Genomic DNA, 20,996 nt, shown 5'->3' on the forward strand with positions numbered 1-20,996 from the left:
TCTCAAAAGCATCACTGATTAAAACCACCATTTAAGAGTACAAGAAGGCATAATAGAGTTTTTTTAATGAAAGATGTTAAAAGAGAAAATGATGAATCCAAGATAAGAGCTGGGGGTTGATATATGGTGAGATACGAGGACATGTCTGTTGAAGAGCAAGAATTTGAAGTCAATGTAATAGCTGCTGAGGGAATCTATTGTAAATGGTCAGAAAAAAGAGATGAAATATTCTACCAGAAGGAAAACATGGTGAAAAGAATTGAGCCCCCTGTACTAGTTAATAACAGAGGTCTTTATAAGTTTGCAGTTATGCGTGAATCAGAAATTTCTGAATTTGCTTCATGTACACTTTTTTTCCCTTGCCCTATACTGTTTAAATATCTTAATTTGCATTTGTACATTATTGGGATGAAATTCGGATACAAAGTGAATTTCGTAACGTAAGTTACTGTAACGTAAGTTACCCATTTAAAAAATTATATTTAATTTAATTTTTAAAATAAAATCTTAAATATAGGAATAAGAAATATTTAAACATATCAGAAAAATGATACATATAATCTTAATCATGCAACATTTGTATAAGAACAGAATTTTGCCTTCAAGCATATTGCAAATTTATGCCATTCCTTTTTCGGTAACGTAAGTTACCACACTAGCTTTAGGTTTTTACACTGTTTAAATTGAAAATTATAAATTATTTTAATTAGATTCCTTTTGGTTTTGATTGCAATTTTAAGAAATCACTTTATTTTAATATGTTTATTAGTATTATTTGCGTGCTTTTAAGCTCTCAGTGCAATAAAGTTTATGTGAATGTAACGTAAGTTACCGTGGAATAGCCCAGCAGTGAATAGTTTTCTGAAATAATTCAATATTAATTGTTTGGAATTTTTCCATGATTCAGTTTTACTTTCAACTACAAACAGCATAGAAACTTCCTTATTTGATTGCTTCAGAAAGTCATTGGGTGAAATAATTTGCTGTAAATTTTCAAGCTGCTTCAGACTAAAATAAAGAGTTTTTTCAATTTTGTAGTCATTTTTCGTCTCCTTTAGAAACTTTTGTATTTTTTTCATTTCTATTGTAGAGTCCACTTTACATATTAGTTGTAAAAATTGCAAATTTTCGTTTTTTAAGAAATCATCGAGAAATTCCAGGGTCGACTCCTTAATTTTTATATACTCAATAGATTGAAGATAATCGCGAGACAATTTTTTGAAAACGTCGTGCAAAACATCCAAATTCTTGAACTTAGATTTTATCTCACTATGCATATTTGGAAAAATGAACAAAATAGTCTTAACATAAACAATCAATATCTGCAGTTCTTTGTCCGACCCGCATTTAATAACACCTCTTCCAACACCTTGTTTCATTTCTATACCTTGCAGTATTTCTTCTACTTTATCCTTATTAATTGCTCCTTTTGATTTTTGATCTAGTAAAATAAATAAGTCCTCTGTAATATAAAACATCGAGAATTGCTTTAATCTGTGACATCCATCCAAAAAATCAAACTCTGATTGCGTAAAAATATTAGCACTACATTCTCCTTTTTCCACACTCTGAACTTGATAACGAAGAGTACAATATTCGCTATCATCTGGAGGTGGATTATAACAGTTACTACAATCAGCTAATTTATGGAAAAGTTCGTAATCATTCTGGTTAGTAGTAAATATGGAAAATAATTTTTTAACTATTATACCTCCTAATCCTTCTTTCACTAACGGCCAATCTATTATTTTCCTTATCTTCTCCATTGGGCTCTTATTTTTAATTTTGTCCATTAACTGTTGTTGAACAAATACCTTTTTTATGTTCTTCATATTGTGAGTTTCCTTTGTGTATTCGAACAGATCCCAACTAGATTTTCTTTGAGGTAAATCTTCAATAAACACCCGATATAAATTACCAACATTCAGATGGGAGTGAAGAGTATTCACCAAATTTGGTGCGGATAGGTAAATTGTTACATCCAAGAAAAAAGATGAATGGGTTTTACCGCTGTAGCGTACATCAAAATCACTTTCCATTTTCAACAACATGTCTTTGCAACCAGGGCTGTCGAAAACTACTGTATGAGCATGAATGCCTTCTTTTTTGCTTTTAACGAAATACCCATTTTTACCTGTTATAAGATATTGGGTAGAAAAAGCAGTTATTTGCGCTAACCACCCTCCCAAAGAATGTCCAGTAATTGACAGAGTCAAATGCATTGATTGTTTTTTATGGACTTTTTCCAGTTCAGTCGCAATCATATTGGCAAAAGAAATCGCAGAACTCATTTGAGAAGTGTATTCATTCGATAAAATACCTTCATAATCCGTCCAAATATCATTCACGCTGTTTGGATTTGTTCCTTTGTGGGCAATTACAACTTGCTGGTCATCGGGATTCCAGTATGCAGCACCAAAATAACCATCATCGGAGTTTTTTGCTGTGGTTAATAAGATCCATTTTTCTTTATCCCCGAATATTGTTTCTTCTTTTTTATCCAATTTAATTTCATTCCATATTTGTCCCAGTGGATGTAAACAGCTTTTTTCTTCCTCATATACTCGAGAGGAAAATTCTGACAAGAGATAATCACTCGGATAAAGGCATCTATCAAGACGAATAACTCTTGCATGACTGTTATCTAGAGCTGATTGAATGGTTGATACAAAGTTTTCATTATTTAATTCCAAATTATCTGCTTTTAATTTTTCACTGTAGGGAAGAGCCATTTTCAAATTGTCTGAGATACGTTCAAAAAAGTCATATATGTCTTGTTTTCTTCATTATCGAACCAAGACGCAAATCTCAGATTTTAGTTATCTTGTTTACCTAGAAAAATATCAATTATTATTCGACAATACTACCTTAAACAAATAGAATTTGTTAGATTACATCGCATTAGCTAAAATATTTCAATATTTTTTCGAAATAAAAAAAAAGTTCGGGTCAAATTTTTGTTTACATAAATTTAAATATCTATTTTTACAAAATAAAAAAATCAAAAAGGTAATTTTTGTTCTTAGCTATCAAAAATAAAAAAAAAAGTCGTTTTCAGGGGATGAATTTAGAATAAAAATTAAAATAAAAAACACCCTTAAAATTTTTATATATTGAAAAATATGAAATTTAACATTGCGAGAAAAAAGTTTAGGTATAGAAATTTGTTTTTGTGCTTTAAAAATATTGAAATATTTTGACTAAAACCACATTTCATTTTTAAAATGACTAAATAGGAATAAATAAATAAATAAAAATTCATTTTTCCTTTTTTGCTTTAAGTTACATTTCGTTTTGTTGCGCGAAAATTATTAAACTTAGAAACTCCGTAGTTGCGTAGAAAACAGTAGGGGAGAGGAGGGCAAGGTCTGAACATGGCGATTTGGAATATTTCTGTTATTTACTACTGAAAAAATCTCTTTGAATTATAAAAGATTGGAAAAACTGTATTGCAGTTTTTTATGAATTTCCAAGACAAAACACGAAATAGTTATACTGGAAATAAATAAAACACGTTTTTTTTCCAAGTTAAGTTCTGCTTTAATTGCAACTTAGGACTATTTTTATCCATCTCTTCTAAAAATTATGTTATGAGTAAATATGCTTATTATTTATTTTAAAATTCACTTTTTATAATCTTTTCTTTAATTAATGGATTAGGAGAATAGCAGAACTAATGACTGCACGGGGGTAGTGGAGAACCAGGGTCGCGTGACTAGAAGGCTAGTGCTCTATCCCCTGAGCCACTACGGCTCTTTCTTCACTTTAATGAAGATACAAGATATTTCCTTGCTGTCGCTTTCAATATGCATCATTCATATGCTTTGTCGCTTTCAATAAATATCCGAATAGTTTCTAATGAATGTAATGTTTCTGTATTTTAAACGAATTTTATTTGTAATACACTAGTAAGTTTTTCTTTCTTACTTTCCTTCTGTATTTGTCTTGTCGTTTATTCTACTGTTTTAAGCTTCTGTAATTCGCTGTATTGTATAACATATTTTTCAATTTATTTTTGTATTTTTCTGGACCTGAGCAAAGATTTTCGGGTACAGAGAAAGCGAATTTTTTGACTTTTGTCTTAGCTTTTCTCGATAGGAAAAGTTTTGCATTTAATGACAATTCAAGGCTGGTACACCCTGATGACGTCAGCTTTGATTATCATGTTTTTTTTCTCCAATTTTTTTACTAATTTTTATTCAATGTCTTATTTATTTCTATATGCATGTCGCTTTCAATATGCGTCAGAATAGCGTATGCAAAATTTTAATGAACGGCGAGGTCACCAGTTTGTCGAGCTTGCTAAGTAGTGCAACTAAATAAGTAGATAATAAATATATATACATTTTCATTTATAAGAAGCTATAAGATGATATTTTGAAAGACATCATAAATAAAGCATTAATTCTTATGAAATTAACTTCACTTTATGCTAACCTTAAAAATAAGAATCTCAGAATCAGTATCGCAACAACTATTGCAAGAATGAAATAAGACTAATGTGTTTTTTTTTAACACTGAATCAAAACCCAACGTGAAGTAAAGCATAAATGTATGTACATAAATGGACAAACTATAGTTTCAGTTCTATAAACAGGAACCTTCCTCAGTTTCTAAACGTCAAATGAAGGTAGAATAGTAAAGAGACAGACACGTGTAAAGTGGTTTAACCAATAAGAACAGATGCACAAGTTTGATGAAGGACATAATAAGGGGGTGATAAGAAACAAGTGTGAAGGGTTCATATCTCCCCTTGCTGTGTTTTGGTTTACTCTACATAGCCCTAAAAACACCCAATCCTTCATTAAATATTTTTTTTTATCATTTCCAATAATATTACATAAAATATTTAAGTTTTTTTAAAAATAACATTTATACAGAAAAATTACTACTCATGCAATTCGAAAATTTGAAATTTCTATAAATTAAACACATAGTGTTTACGAAAAATAAAATTGCGATTTGATAGTTAAGTGTGAGTCATCAGCGTCAAAATATGTATGCTTATTTATTTATTAAAATAAACAAACATCGCTTCAACATTGTCCAACGATCTACTAAAAATACAACCAAGCATAAAAGCATTTATTTAGCAAATTGTATTGACATGTAATTCCTGAAAACAATTCTATATGTTACTTGTAAATTGAAAACATAAATTTTATGTTTTTTATAATTAAGATTAGTTTTCTTGGGAAAAAAATCAATTCATTAAGAGAAATATCGATATTAATTTTCAGATTTCAATTGTAATATGTATTACTTTTCTAAAATAATTAAGAACTTATGAATTTGCTGTCCAAGTTCTACCTAAACGCCTTACAGTTTTGGTCTATGTACAATGCATATAGTACATGATACTATACATATTGCTTTAACCAAAATCTCTAAAATAATATTATTCACTATCTAAAGAGCGAGCTCAATTCAGAAAGAGATCGAAAAGGAAGTTAGTGCGAGATAATGAGTAGGGATTTGTTGAATCTAGTTTAAGCTGTTTTTTCTAATCAGGATAATAGATCGAAATTATAATTAAAAAAAACTGGGAAATTAGAAAATAATATTTAAAAAAATTCTTTTTGAATTATAGAAACTTACTGAATTTACTGAAACATTAATGTCAGGCTGCTCATTTATAAATAGCTTAGTGCAGTGGTTCCGAATTTTCATACGGCTACAGAACCTTAAGTGATTCAGTTTTGTCTCTCTTTATTTTATTTATTATTTTTTTTTTTGCGGAACCCGAATTCTAACTATAAGTAAAATTAGTAGCTGTGAATATACTAAAAATAAACTACAAAATATCTGGATCGTATTTAATTTGAGGTATGATATTTATTCAGTTACCGTTTTATCTAAGCTAGTTATGCATTTGATTTTGACATACACTGAATTATAGTTTTCAAAAAAGAGCTTCTATAGTCGTTGGGAGCAGTTAACAGAGAAACATGATTTTTTACTCTAGAATTTGATCATTTACTATTGAAAAGTTAGTTTAAAAATACTAATGATTTTTTTCAATGCATATTCTTTTCAAAATGATTTTTATATCTTGTCATGTAAGAAAAATGTTTTTTTTCAAACAAATTTCGCTAATACTTTTTTAATTGTTAGTTTACTCGAAGTTATGAATTTGATTTTGACATACACTGAATTATAGTTTTCAAAACAGAACTTCTATAATTGTTGAGAGCAGTTAACAGAGAAATATGATCTTTTACTCTAGAATTTGATCATTTACTATTGAAAAGTTAACTTAGAAATAATAATAATTTTTTTAAAAATGCATATTCTTTTCAAAATGTTTTCTATATCTTGTTATTTAAGAAGAAAAAAAAAATTCAAACAAATTTCGCTAATACTTTTTTAATTGTTAGTTTACTCGAAGTTATGAATTTGATTTTGACATACACTCTATTATAGTTTTCAAAAAAGAGCTTCTACAGTCGTTGGGAGCAGTTAACAGAGAAACATGATTTTTTACTCTAGAATTTGATCATTTACTATTGAAATGTTAGTTTAAAAATACTAATGATTTTTTTCAATGCATATTCTTTTCAAAATGTTTTTTATATCTTGTTATTCAAGAAAAATGTTGTTGTTTTTAAGCAAATTTCCCTAATTCATTTTTAATTGCTAGGTTACTTAATTAATTTCATAAAAGTAACTAGAATATCACATAAATGATAATTTAATGTTGGGATGTAAATGTAATGACAGATTTAAAAATCGTAACAGATTTAAAAAATAAAAACTCTCAGAACCCCTAAGAATCTGCTCTGGAACTCCAGGGTTCCATGGAACACTATCTTAGAATTGCCTGCTTATAGAGAAAAAGTTCACTGAGACATTTTTTTTAATGAAATATCGCAGAGAACAATCCTCTTTGGATAAATGTTTTTTTTTCTTTCTAAAATCAAAGGTTAAAACTTATTTTTAATCAATGGAAAAAGATATCTTCTTTCACTCTCTTTTCATGTACCTCTTTTTGTTAATTTTGGATTCGTGCTCTTTTAATACAGTATCAGAAAATAGCATCTCCTCTTATCTCTTTCACTTAATGGCATTGTTATCAGTGGATGATAAGCATATTCTTACTTAGTTTCATTTTCTATTTTCATATGTGAAGAAACAAATATTTTTTGTAAAAAATTCTGAATTCAATTATTTTTAAAACGACACCACAGCGAAAGATTTCGAAAATTGAAAAAATAAATAAAATATTGCATATTCTAGTACTTTTAATATCATCAGAAAATATGGATAGGGTCATAGCTTGTTTTTAAACATATTTCAAAAATCTCAATACTTATAAAATCTATCTACCATTTAATCAAAGAAATCTTTATCTACTCTGTCATTTAATGTGTCAATGTATCTCTTTTTGTTAATTTTGGATTCATGTTTTTTTACTACAGTATTAGATAATATCATTTCCTCTTATCTCTTTCATTTCATGGAATTGTTATCAGTGGATGATAAGCATATTCTTACTTAGTTTCATTTTCTATTTTCATATGTGAAGAAACAAATATTTTTTGTAAAAAATTCTGAATTCAATTATTTTTAAAACGACACCACAACGAAAGATTTCGAAAATTGAAAAAATAAATAAAATATTGCATATTCTAGTACTTTTAATATCATCAGAAAATATGGATAGGGTCATAGCTTGTTTTTAAACATATTTCAAAAATCTCAATACTTATAAAATCTATCTACCATTTAATCAAAGAAATCTTTATCTACTCTGTCATTTAATGTGTCAATGTATCTCTTTTTGTTAATTTTGGATTCATGTTTTTTTACTACAGTATTAGATAATATCATTTCCTCTTATCTCTTTCATTTCATGGCATTGTTATCAGTGGATGATAAGCATATTCTTACTTAGTTTCATTTTCTATTTTCATATGTGAAGAAACAAATATTTTTTGTAAAAAATTCTGAATTCAATTATTTTTAAAACGACACCACAACGAAAGATTTCGAAAATTGAAAAAATAAATAAAATATTGCATATTCTAGTACTTTTAATATCATCAGAAAATATGGATAGGGTCATAGCTTGTTTTTAAACATATTTCAAAAATCTCAATACTTATAAAATCTATCTACCATTTAATCAAAGAAATCTTTATCTACTCTGTCATTTAATGTGTCAATGTATCTCTTTTTGTTATTTTTGGATTCATGTTTTTTTACTACAGTATTAGATAATATCATTTCCTCTTATCTCTTTCATTTAATGGAATTGTTATCAGTGGATGATAAGCATATTCTTACTAAGTTTCATTTTCTATTTTCATATGTGAAGAAACAAATATTTTTTGTAAAAAATTCTGAATTCAATTATTTTTAAAACGACACCACTACGAAAGATTTCGAAAATTGAAAAAATAAATAAAATATTGCATATTCTAGTACTTTTAATATCATCAGAAAATATGGATAGGGTCATAGCTTGTTTGTAAACATATTTCAAAAATCTCAACACTTATGAAATCTATCTACCATTTAATCAAAGAAATCTTTATCTACTCTGTCATTTAATGTGTCAATGTATCTCTTTTTGTTAATTTTGGATTCCTGTTTTTTTACTACAGTATTAGATAATATCACTTCCTCTTATCTCTTTCATTTAATGGAATTGTTATCAGTGGATGATAAGCATATTCTTATTCAGCATCACTTTTTTTTCATTAAAGTGTGAGAAATTTAAACTGTATAGAAACAAATATTTTTTGAAAAGTATTCTGAATTCAATTATTTTGAAAATGACACCAAAGCGAAAGATTTTGAAAATTACAAAAAAAAGTTAATTGCATATTCCAATATTTTTAGATGCCATCATTAAACATGGGTGGAATACCATAGCGTTATTTGAAACATTTCTCAGTAGTCACAAAATTTACAAAATCTATTAACTCTACTTTACTTTCCATTATAAAATTGTCACAACCAGCTTAATAGCCGTTTCTTATAATGAGTTAAAGAAAATTAAATTAATCAATACGTATCAAGTATTAGATATTTTTCAAGGGTACAAATATCAAATAGTCACAAATTAATAAACCTTAAATAATTTCAAATTATATTTGATTATTTTTATTTGTAGCCCTTCCTTGATACTCCATTCGTCTCAAATAATTTGCTACATTAAGGTCTAAAATTTTGTCACAAATTAGTTGCTACATTAAGGTCTAAAATTTTGTCCCAAATTAGTTGCTACATAGAGGTCGAAAAGTTTGTCCCAAATTAGTTGCTACATAGAGGTCGAAAAGTTTATCCCAAATTAGTTGCTACATAGAGGTCGAAAAGTTTGTCCCAAATTAGTTGCTACATAGAGGTCGAAAAGTTTGTCACAAATTAGTTGCTACATAGAGGTCGAAAAGTTTGTCACAAATTAGCTGCTACATAGAGGTTGAAAATTTTGTGTCAAATTAGTTGCTACAATACAAATAGGTGGAGTAATGAATAACATCTGATGCAGTTTGGTAGATCAACATCAGGAAAATTATAATACTAATGAATTAACGATTCCATAGCAGGAAGGTAGTTTTAAGCGATTATTGGCAGAATGGTACTTACAGAATGGGGCGCGACTTTAGAGCACGCGAACCCTGAATTTTTTAAATTAATTTAGTATTGATTGAATACTTCGAAAGTAAATGTTGTATATTAATGTTATAGCAGCCTAAAATCTCTGCAAGAATGTTTGAACAAAACCATAAAATCTTCAGTAAATAATATTCAAATATTGCAACTGACTACAGACAGAGGGACAAAGTACTTTTTCTTTAAATTCGAAACATAAAAATAAAGCCTTAACTACATCCAGTATCATTTTCATTTATAGACCTTTTATTATTTGATAGACATCATTAAGTTACAGGTAAAAAATTTTTTAAGCTATTTATGATGATGTTTGATAATGAATCATTTTTTAATTTTAGGGAAATAAATTGAAGTCTTCTATCCATACGCTGGTTTGACTGTACAAGATCTAAATTGTCAAAGCGTAGCATGCAAGTTTAATCATTAAATAAATCATCCAAAGAGACTGTAAGATATTACCGGATTAAAACCTTCATTCGCTTCAAAAATATATAAATAGTAAAAAACAGTTGACATGTTTCTCAAGTGGTAAAAAAAACTGGCTCCCATTTTTACGACTTGCCAGTCGTAAATGAATAGAAACAAAGTTACTTGAAATTTAAAATACAAATTTGCCAACGAAAAATGAAAAAAATAAAGTTATGGAACAAAAACAGAAAAAACCACAGTAGCCGAGTAAGAAAGAGAAAGATTAATAAACAGAACAAGGAAAACCACATTGACGGAGAGTGACAAATCAGGGTAAAAAGCAAATTTTTTGGTTTTTTGTTTTGGTTTAAATAGTAAGCATTTATTTGTTATAAATTAATTAGTTGCACCTATTGATTAATAGGTCCCATTGAACATAAAACAGAAATATTCAAACTTCTGACATGAAAGATAATTAATTGAGAGACAACTATTGTTAAATGCAATGCATAGCAATATAATTTAAAATTCTAAATGAGAAAATACTAATGAAAATATTTCATAATTTCGTTGAGGAGAATGTGCTTTCCTTTATTTATTATTTTTATTAATTTTTGAATAAAAATAATTAAATTGAGAAGCAACATTATTCAATCGAATACTGTTAAATTGAATTCATAACTGTACAAAACAAAGTTCTAAAGAGACAAATTATAAATCGAAGTATTTAATTTTCTTGAAATCAAAAAAAAGAACTTAGATGAATTTTTATTAAGCTTTATGAAGAAATGTTGTAAATACCGTCTAAAGAATGTATAGCAATAATAAAAAGTGGTTTACAATGCATTAAAAAATGCTGCAGACTTTGAAGATAACTGCAGCCTATCGTGCACCTGAAAACTGTGGTGTAATACCTATCTGAATTTTGAGTTGAAAAACTTCAAAAATTGTGTAAATGAATATTTTACTTCAAGTTAATACCGAGTCAAGTGCTCATCGACACTATGAATGATGTGTTTAAATTTAAACGTGCCAATTACATAGAAAGGTGGCACTGTTCTTAGATGCAGGTACTCAGTTCATGAATTATGTTCGCCAATTTTGGCCTATTCCTGGAAACCGTCTAAGCAGGTGAATGTTTAATTTCGCTTTGCAATGCATTGAAAATTCCATTAGAAATGTAAACTGTTTTAAAAAGGCATGCACTTTCACTTTAATTATAAAGTAATCTATAAATTATGTAAAATAATTTCATAATATTTATTTTCAAACCACTTTATTCGAATTCGCGCTAATATTCTCGCTCTACTGCATGTATGCTTGATTAACAAACAAACTTTATTTTAAGAAATATGGTATATATGCATCCTAAATTAATGACTTTTGCTATCTAATGCATCTTTAAAAACAATTTTACTGATTCTTATGTATATCATATCTTACGGTTATAATAAATTTTAGTTTTTCTGAATAAATAAAAAAAAACAGGAGGCGGCTAATCCACACTAAGTAATGTAAAATAACCTTCTTGGTGTGATGAAGTACTTATGTTTATGAGTTACGTATGGTGTTACACCGCAAAACTTTGATAGAAAGTAGTTGCAACCATTTTTAAAGTAGATATACATTAAAATGTTTTAACAGTATTGATATTTTTAAAGCTGGAAATTTGCGAATTCGGTACATTATTCAATTATTAATTATTAAGTGTATAGTTAACCAATATTTCAGTGAGGTTGTTTAAATAGCACGCTTTAGTTCAAAGAGTCTAATTGAATTTTGCTTTATTTATATTAATTTTAAAGCTGCTTAGAATCGTAATAAAGAGAAAATATTAAAATTACTGACTCTATTCCCTGACCAAAAATATATTCAGATTGTTTAACGTAGTTTAACTTTATGTATAAAACAAATCACGTGATATAATAATTTTAACTTTTACCTGGAATAGGCTGGTTTATATCCAATTCGATAGAATTATTTCATGATAGATATTTAGTGCTTTATTTCAAAATGTGACATATTTTACAACTGTAGGTACAAAAACTCCACCACGATGTATGAAAAACAAAATTGAAAATAATGGAAAAAACTTATCGAATGAGAGAAAAAAACTGATAAATGTAAAAAGCTGATAACGAAACAAAAATAGAAGATAACTCTCTGTTTTGCTGAAATGTAATGTACAGTTCGTTAAAAAAAAAAAAAAAAAAAAAAAAAAAAAAAACGGACCACTCTGAATAAGTTATAATCTAATGATAGAATCTTCACGTTCTAGAACTTAATCTTAATGGATTGAAAGGGCGACCTCTATAATGCTAATTAATAAGTACAAGCGATATTTAAAGCTCCAAATTAGGCACAAAAACATGCTTTCTCTAAATAAAAAAACATTTTTTTTCTGCTGAATCAGATGTCTGATTCTCGAAATATATCCCGTTTCTGGGAATCCTAAAGTATGGACCTCTTAATGTTAAATTTACTTTTCGTGTATTTCGCTATATCTCGAGAACTTCCTAAGAGAAATGAAAAAATTTTGAACACTATTATTAAATTTGTTATCTCTTCCTGTGCTCCTAACTATCCGTTGGGAACAATTTATTCGCTTCTCATTTTCTAATTAATGGCGATTGGACCTGAGGCTACTCCCCTATATTTTGTTGGTCTGAAATCCAAATCCGGCGAAAAAAGAGTTATGTTTATTCAGAGAAAGTACGTTCTCGCGTCTGATTTCATAATTTCAGATGCCGTCTGCATTAAATAATTAGCATATTTGAGGTCACAATCTTGAACCATTTAGATTGAGTCTTAGAAAGGGAAGATCCGACCATTAGCTCAAAAGTTAGCCTAAATGGTCTATTTAATTTTTTTAAGTAATTCATCTTCAATAAGATGTTGAAGCCACTGGAGGTAACCCGTAAAAAAGACCAACTTCCACAAACGACCATTTTACTATGGAACAGAAAGTGGTCTCTCCCGAAAAGTTTAACTATATATTTGGTTTTTTTATTTGTGTATTAGTACCCTCATTATAGCTGATAAAAATTATTCTTTTCTAGGTAAAAACAGATAATACTGTAAGAGATCATAACTGCACTAAGTTGAAAATGGCACTCCCCTATTGTGAAAACTTAAAAAGAATTGATTTAGAACTGAATAATGCAAACTTTATATCTGCGATTCAATCAACTCTGAATAACAGTTATGCAAGAATTATTCATCTTGATAGATACATTTATCCAAGCGATCATATGCTGGCAGAATTCTCATCTCGAGTATATCACGAGGAAGAAAAATGCTTACGTCCAATGGAACAAATATGGAAGAAAACTGAGCTGGATAATAAAGGCGAAACGATATCCATGGCTGAAGTACAAGAGGGAATATTCGTGGATAAAGAAAAATGGGTTTTATTAACAACTGCAAAAAACTCTGGTGATGGTTATTTTGGTGCTGCATACTGGAATCCCGAACATCAGCAAGTTGTTATTGCACACAAAGGCACAAATCCGATGAGCGTGAATGATCTTTGGACTGATTATGAAGGTATTTTATCGAATGAATACACTTCTCAAATGAGTTCTGCGGTTTCTTTTGCCGATAATATTGCGGTCGAACTGGAAAAACTCAATAAAAAACAATCAGTCAATTTGACACTGTCAATTACTGGACATTCTTTGGGAGCATGGCTTGGACAAATTACAGCTTTTTCTACTAAATACCTAACTGAAGGCGCGAGTGGCTTTTTTGTAAGAAACAGAAAGGAAGGTTTTCATTCCCATACAGTAGTCTTTGATAGTCCTGGTTGCAAAGACATGTTGTTGAAAATGGAAAGTGACTTTGATGTACGCTACAGCGGTAAAGCCCATTCATCTTTCTTCTTGGATGTCACAATTTACCTCTCCGCACCAAATTTGGTGAATACTCTTCACTCACATCTTAACGTTGGTAATTTATATCGAGTATTTATTGAAAATATACCCCGCAGATCATCTAGTTGGGATTGTTTTCAATACACGATGGAAACTCACAATATGAACAAAATTAAAAATGCAATTACTTCCAAGGGGACATGCAATTCAAATGAAAAGATAATGAAGATTATAGACTGGCCATTAGTAAAAAAAGGATTATGTGGAATTATTGCTGAAAAAATAATTAATATATTTAAAAATATCCCCAACGAATATGAACATTTTCATGAAACAGCTGACTGTATCAACGATTATAATCCACTTCCTGATGATAGCGAATATTGTACTCTTCGTTATCAAGTGCAAAGTATGGAAAAAGGAGAATGTACTGCTAATATTTTCACACGAGCGGAGTTTGAATTTCTGAATGGTTGTCACCGGTTAAAGCAATTTTCGATGCTTTCTGTCGCAGATGACTTATTTCTTTTGCTAGATCAAAAATCAAGAGGAGTGATAATTAAAGACAAAATTGAAGAAATACTGCAAGATCTTGGAATAAAAAAGGGAGTAGGGCAAGGTATTATTAAACACAATACGGAAAAACAATTGCAAAAGTTAATTATTTGTGTCAAAAATATTTTATTTGTTTTTCCAGATATTCACAGTGAGATAACTAAATTGAAGAATTTAGAAGTTTTTATCAAAGTGTATGAAAAACAGTCTCTTAAGTATTTTAAATCTATTGAATATATTGAACTAAAGAAGGCAACGATGGAATATATTGATTTTTTAAATAACGCTGACTTGAAATTGTTGCAAATAATTTGCAAAGTGCATCCTGTAGTTGGAATCAAAAAGCTACATAAGCTTCTAATGGAGAATAAACTTGTCTATGATGCTAGTAAAACATTTTTTCTAAGTCTGAAGCAACTTTTAAATTTAGAGCAGTTTTTTGCTTTGTATGAATTTGTAAAACAATTAGATAAACACGCTTTGATGTTATTTGTTGTTGAAAGTGATAGTGATCTCTGGAAAAATGATAAGAAATTATTAATTAACTATTTTATGAAAATATTGAATATTTTAAAAGATAAACAAAAATTTAAGCTTATATTATTTTCAGGAGAGAAGAATGATTTAGAATATTCCTTAGAAGATAATGCTGAGTTTTACTATGAAATGGAAGATAAAACAAATTTAGAGATCAATGATTTAGCAGATGATTCACAAAAGATACTTTTAAATGAGACAATCTATTTCCAAGGAGAAAAGACAAAATTAAGTACATTAATAACCGAGGAGTCAAAACATGTAGTAGATAAAGGAACATTATCGAAACTCATCAACAAAGAAACGATAGAAATAGGTAAAAGTCTCCCCAATTTAGGTGATATTGAAAACTGCTACATCCATCGAATTTTTAATCAGCCTACAATTAAGAAAGATATTAAAAATGAATGCAAAATTTATAAAACCTATAACGATAAAATTCAAAAATCCAGTCTCAATCGAGTGCAAGACATAGTGTTGATTTCTGATAAAAGTGCAGATTTTAATGAATTGTGTAATGTATATAAAAATCGAAATATTCATTGGCTGAAAGAAGGAGATAACCAATTTGTCTGGCAAAAATCTAGAGGTGCTCTATCAATACTACGTGATTATATAGATACAAAAAATGTAACTGAATTTCGTGACATAGATGAACGTTTAGTAATTATAAGTGCAGTATCTGGAGCGGGAAAATCAACGGTACTGACTAAACTAGCACAAGAGATAAAAAACTTTGATTCTTCTCTGTGGGTTGTTAGAATTAACTTGAATGACTATACAGAAATATTTGCAAAGACTGACTTCATTAAAGACAAGGACAACATTTTTAAATTTATAATGGACATAGCTCCCTTAAACACACCTCTGGAGCGAGATTTATTTAAGCATAGACTTATTGCCATAGGTAAAGTTGCTATATTATTTGATGGATTTGATGAGATTGTTCCTAGATACAAAGAAAAAGTTGTTGAACTACTAAAAGCTTTAAAGCTTTCAAAAGTAGAGAAACTCTGGATAACTACACGCCCACACATGAAAAATGAACTGGAAGATGTATTAAGTGTGCTTTCATATAGTCTAAGGCCACTATCTAGAAATGATCAGGTGATGTTCATAAAAAACTATTGGTGTAATATTCTGGGATTTAGCATCAAACAGAATTTTGAGCGTTTCACCAATGAACTACAAGTGCTACTGCCCACACTTATCTCGGATAAAAATAAAGAATTTACAGGAATTCCATTACAAACAAAAATGCTAGCTGAAGCTTTTCACGAAAAATTTAAAACCTCTTATGATCTGTCCAACAATAAAGAATCAAATATATCGATAAAATTAGATCTGAGGAACTTATATGGAGCCTTTGTTGAAAGCAAGTATAAAAGGCATCTTTCAGAGAAAAAGAAATGGGATTTATCAAAATCTGGTTCAGAGTGTGAGACGCTAGCCGCATTCTTCATGAAAAAATATTCCTTGTTAGCTTTATGTGAACTTTTCGATGAAGAAGATTTAAATCAGCTTCTGGTTCAAGAAGAATTGAAGACGATAAAATTATCCAAGATAGAGATACAAGAAGGTAACGAAAATTCAGGTTTCATTAGTCATATTGTTGCTACCAAACCAATTTTTATTCACTTCAGTTTTGCTGAATATTTTGCTGCACTTTTTTTCTCCAAGAATATAGAAAGAAAAGAAGTAACAAAATTTTTTTGCCATCATGTTTATGGAGAAGAACATAACTTAACCAGCATCTTTTTCGATCAAATAGTAACTGCTGATGAGCATACCTGTAAGATGCATATTGCAGTTTTAAGCGATGATGGAGAAAAAGTAAAACAATTATTATCAAATGCAGAAAAAGCAAAAGATTTCATTAATGCTGTAGATAAAGTAGGAAGAACAGCACTGCACTTAGCTGCTGCATATGGAAATTTTTATTTGGTTAAGACTTTGTTAGGTTACGAATTTAGAGTAGATGCTAAGGATCACCTACTTGGTTGGAGGCCTTTAAGATATGCTGATAAAGACGGTCATTGGGTAACTGTTGAATTACTCCTTAGAAAGGGTGCGAATGCTGGTGACATGTATGAAGCAATGAAAAGCCTTGAAACTTACGATGTTGAGAATCCTAAAAAGACTTTATTACACAAGGCGGCTAAAAAAAGTTTGGTAAAGATTTTAGAGAACCTCATAGAAAATAAAATAAATTTGATTAATGTTGTTGATGAAAATGGGTGTACTCCTCTTCATTATGCTGCAAATGAAGAAGTTGCTGAACTTTTAATAAAACGGGGTGCCAATATTAAAGCTAAAAATATGTTTGAAAAATCACCTCTGCACTATGCCGTTCAGCACCATAAGTACGAAGTTGTTGAACTTTTAATAAGAGAAGGAGCTGATGTTGAAGCTAAAAGTGATCGTGATGAAACACCTTTGTTTTTTACTACCAGTAAGAAGGCATTCGAGCTTTTAATTGCTAATGGAGCTGATATAAATGCTAAAAGTAGAGGAAATAATACACCTCTGCACTTTGCTGTGATGAATAGAAAGGATGAGATTGTCGAGCTTTTATTGAAGAAAGGTGCTGATGTTGAAGCTAAAAATTGTTTAGATGAAACTCCTCTATTTTCAGCTGGTACTAAGAAGACATTCGAGCTTTTAACTGCACACGGCGCTGATATAAATGCTGAAAATTTAGAAAATAATACACCTCTGCACTTCGCTGTTATGAATAGAAAGGATGAGATTGTCAAGCTTTTATTGAAGAAAGGTGCTGATGTTGAAGCTAAAAATTGTTTAGATGAAACTCCTCTATTTTCAGCTGGTACTAAGAAGACATTCGAGCTTTTAATTGCACACGGTGCTGATATAAATGCTAAAAGTAGTGAAGGTTATACACCTCTGCACTTCGCTGTTATGAATAGAAAGGATGAGATTGTCGAGCTTTTATTAAAAAAAGGTGCTGATGTTGAAGCTAAAAATTGTGATGATGAAACACCTCTATTTTCAGCTGGTACTAAGAAGGCATTCGAGCTTTTAATTGCACACGGCGCTGATATAAATGCTAAAAGTAGTGATGGTAGTACACCTCTGCACTTCGCTCTTACGAATGGAGAGGATGAGGTTGTCGAGCTTTTAATTAAAGAAGGTGCTGATGTTGAAGCTAAATATTCTGATGATAGAACTCCTCTATTTCTTGCTGATGGTAAAAAGGCATTCGAGCTTTTAATTGCACACGGCGCTGATATAAATGCTAAAAGTAGTGAAGGTTATACACCTCTGCACTTCGCTCTTATGATTGAAGAGGATGAGGTTGTCGAGCTTTTAATAAAAGAAGGTGCTGATGTTGAAGCTAAAGATTCTGAGGATAAAACTCCTCTATTTTTTGCTGATAGTAAGAAGGCATTCGAGCTTTTAGTTGCAATTGGCGCTGATATAAATGCTAAAAGTAGTGAAGGTTACACACTCCTGCACAACTCTGTTAAGAATGGAAATGATGAGATTGTAGAACTTCTTATAACAAAAGGAGCAGATATAGAAGCTAAAAGTAATCGTGATGAAACACCTCTGTTTTTTACTGTCAGTAAGAATGTATTCGAGCTTTTAATTGCAAAAGGTGCTAATATAAATGCTAAAAGTAGTGAAGGTTATACACCACTGCACAGCGCTGCTATGAATGGAAGAGATGAGGTTGTCGAGCTTTTAATAAAAGAAGGTGCTGATGTTGAAGATAAAGATTCTGAGGATAAAACTCCTCTATTTTTTGCTGATAGTAAGAAGGCATTCGAGCTTTTAGTTGCAAATGGCGCTGATATAAATGCTAAAAGTAGTGAAGGTTACACACTCCTGCACAACTCTGTTAAGAATGGAAATGATGAGATTGTAGAACTTCTTATAACAAAAGGATTAGATATAGAAGCTAAAAGTAATCGTGATGAAACACCTCTGTTTTTTACTGTCAGTAAGAATGTATTCGAGCTTTTAATTGCAAAAGGTGCTAATATAAATGCTAAAAGTAGTGAAGGTTATACACCACTGCACAGCGCTGCTATGAATGGAAGAGATGAGGTTGTCGAGCTTTTAATAAAAGAAGGTGCTGATGTTGAAGATAAAGATTCTGAGGATAAAACTCCTCTATTTTTTGCTGATAGTAAGAAGGCATTCGAGCTTTTAGTTGCAAATGGCGCTGATATAAATGCTAAAAGTAGTGAAGGTTACACACTCCTGCACAACTCTGTTAAGAATGGAAATGATGAGATTGTAGAACTTCTTATAACAAAAGGATTAGATATAGAAGCTAAAAGTAATCGTGATGAAACACCTCTGTTTTTTACTGTCAGTAAGAATGTATTCGAGCTTTTAATTGCAAAAGGTGCTAATATAAATGCTAAAAGTAGTGAAGGTTATACACCACTGCACAGCGCTGCTATGAATGGAAGAGATGAGGTTGTCGAGCTTTTAATAAAAGAAGGTGCTGATGTTGAAGATAAAGATTCTGAGGATAAAACTCCTCTATTTTTTGCTGATAGTAAGAAGGCATTCGAGCTTTTAGTTGCAAATGGCGCTGATATAAATGCTAAAAGTAGTGAAGGTTACACACTCCTGCACAACTCTGTTAAGAATGGAAATGATGAGATTGTAGAACTTCTTATAACAAAAGGAGCAGATATAGAAGCTAAAAGTAATCGTGATGAAACACCTCTGTTTTTTACTGTCAGTAAGAATGTATTCGAGCTTTTAATTGCAAAAGGTGCTAATATAAATGCTAAAAGTAGTGAAGGTTATACACCACTGCACAGCGCTGCTATGAATGGAAGAGATGAGGTTGTCGAGCTTTTAATAAAAGAAGGTGCTGATGTTGAAGATAAAGATTCTGAGGATAAAACTCCTCTATTTTTTGCTGATAGTAAGAAGGCATTCGAGCTTTTAGTTGCAAATGGCGCTGATATAAATGCTAAAAGTAGTGAAGGTTACACACTCCTGCACAACTCTGTTAAGAATGGAAATGATGAGATTGTAGAACTTCTTATAACAAAAGGAGCAGATATAGAAGCTAAAAGTAATCGTGATGAAACACCTCTGTTTTTTACTGTCAGTAAGAATGTATTCGAGCTTTTAATTGCAAAAGGTGCTAATATAAATGCTAAAAGTAGTGAAGGTTATACACCACTGCACAGCGCTGTTATGAATGGAAGAGATGAGGTTGTCGAGCTTTTAATAAAAGAAGGTGCTGATGTTGAAGATAAAGATTCTGAGAATAAAACTCCTCTATTTTTTGCTGATAGTAAGAAGGCATTCGAGCTTTTAGTTGCAAATAGCGCTGATATAAATGCTAAAAGTAGTGAAGGTTACACACTTCTACACAACTCTGTTAAGAATGGAAATGATGAGATTGTAGAACTTCTTATAACAGAAGGAGCAGATGTAGAAGCTAAAAGTAATCATGATGAAACACCTATGTTTTTTACTGTCAGTAAGAATGTATTCGAGCTTTTAATTGCAAAAGGTGCTAATATAAATGCTAAAAGTAGTGAAGGTTATACACCTCTGCACAGCGCTGTTATGAATGGAAGAGATGAGGTTGTCGAGCTTTTAATAAAAGAAGGTGCTGATGTTGAAGATAAAGATTACTTTGAAAGAACACCTATTTTTTATGCTAGGAGTAAGAGAGTACACGAGTTTTTAATAGCGAATGGTGCTGATATTGAAGCTATCAATGGCGAAAGTTTATACGCCGATGGAGTGGGCTTTAATGAATACTTAATTTATCAACCATGCAATGATTTTCCCGGTTTGTAATAGTGTCTTAGGCAGATGTTGTGCGAAAGTTTAGAAATAGATTTTCTTCTAAAATCAAGTTAAGATTATGGTATAAAGAGATTGCTGATTATATTTCTGATTTTTATATGTATATTTTCGCAAGACAGTTTGCTAAAAAGAAATTTATCTGAAAAGCTATGATTGTAACGCCTCCTATTTTGACTGGTTTTGATTTATTGAGTT

General features: G+C 30.2%; 2 protein-coding genes across 2 annotated transcripts in view; one reads left to right on the forward strand and one right to left on the reverse strand.

The window, feature by feature from the left end:
- Positions 1 to 3,812, reverse strand: part of LOC107446223 (uncharacterized) — a 29,770-nt gene extending 25,958 nt beyond the window's left edge. The window contains exons 1-2 of the mRNA XM_087162248.1: positions 3,751 to 3,812; positions 1,308 to 2,610 (exon numbers count right to left, since the gene is read on the reverse strand). Coding sequence (XP_087018374.1) covers positions 1,308 to 2,610; positions 3,751 to 3,812 — 1,365 coding nt within the window. The remainder of the gene's footprint in view (positions 1 to 1,307; positions 2,611 to 3,750) is intronic.
- The window catches only part of LOC147811853 (uncharacterized), a 59,550-nt gene that overhangs the window by 11,844 nt on the left and 26,710 nt on the right, over positions 1 to 20,996 (forward strand). Inside the window, exon 2 of the mRNA XM_087162249.1 lies at positions 13,086 to 20,784. Within this exon, the coding sequence (XP_087018375.1) occupies positions 13,134 to 20,784 (7,651 nt within the window). The 5' untranslated portion in view covers positions 13,086 to 13,133. The remainder of the gene's footprint in view (positions 1 to 13,085; positions 20,785 to 20,996) is intronic.

Source organism: Parasteatoda tepidariorum, chromosome 4, assembly GCF_982258835.1.
Source record: "Parasteatoda tepidariorum strain Cologne lab strain chromosome 4, Ptep-v5.0, whole genome shotgun sequence".
NCBI classification, from domain to species: domain Eukaryota; kingdom Metazoa; phylum Arthropoda; class Arachnida; order Araneae; family Theridiidae; genus Parasteatoda; species Parasteatoda tepidariorum.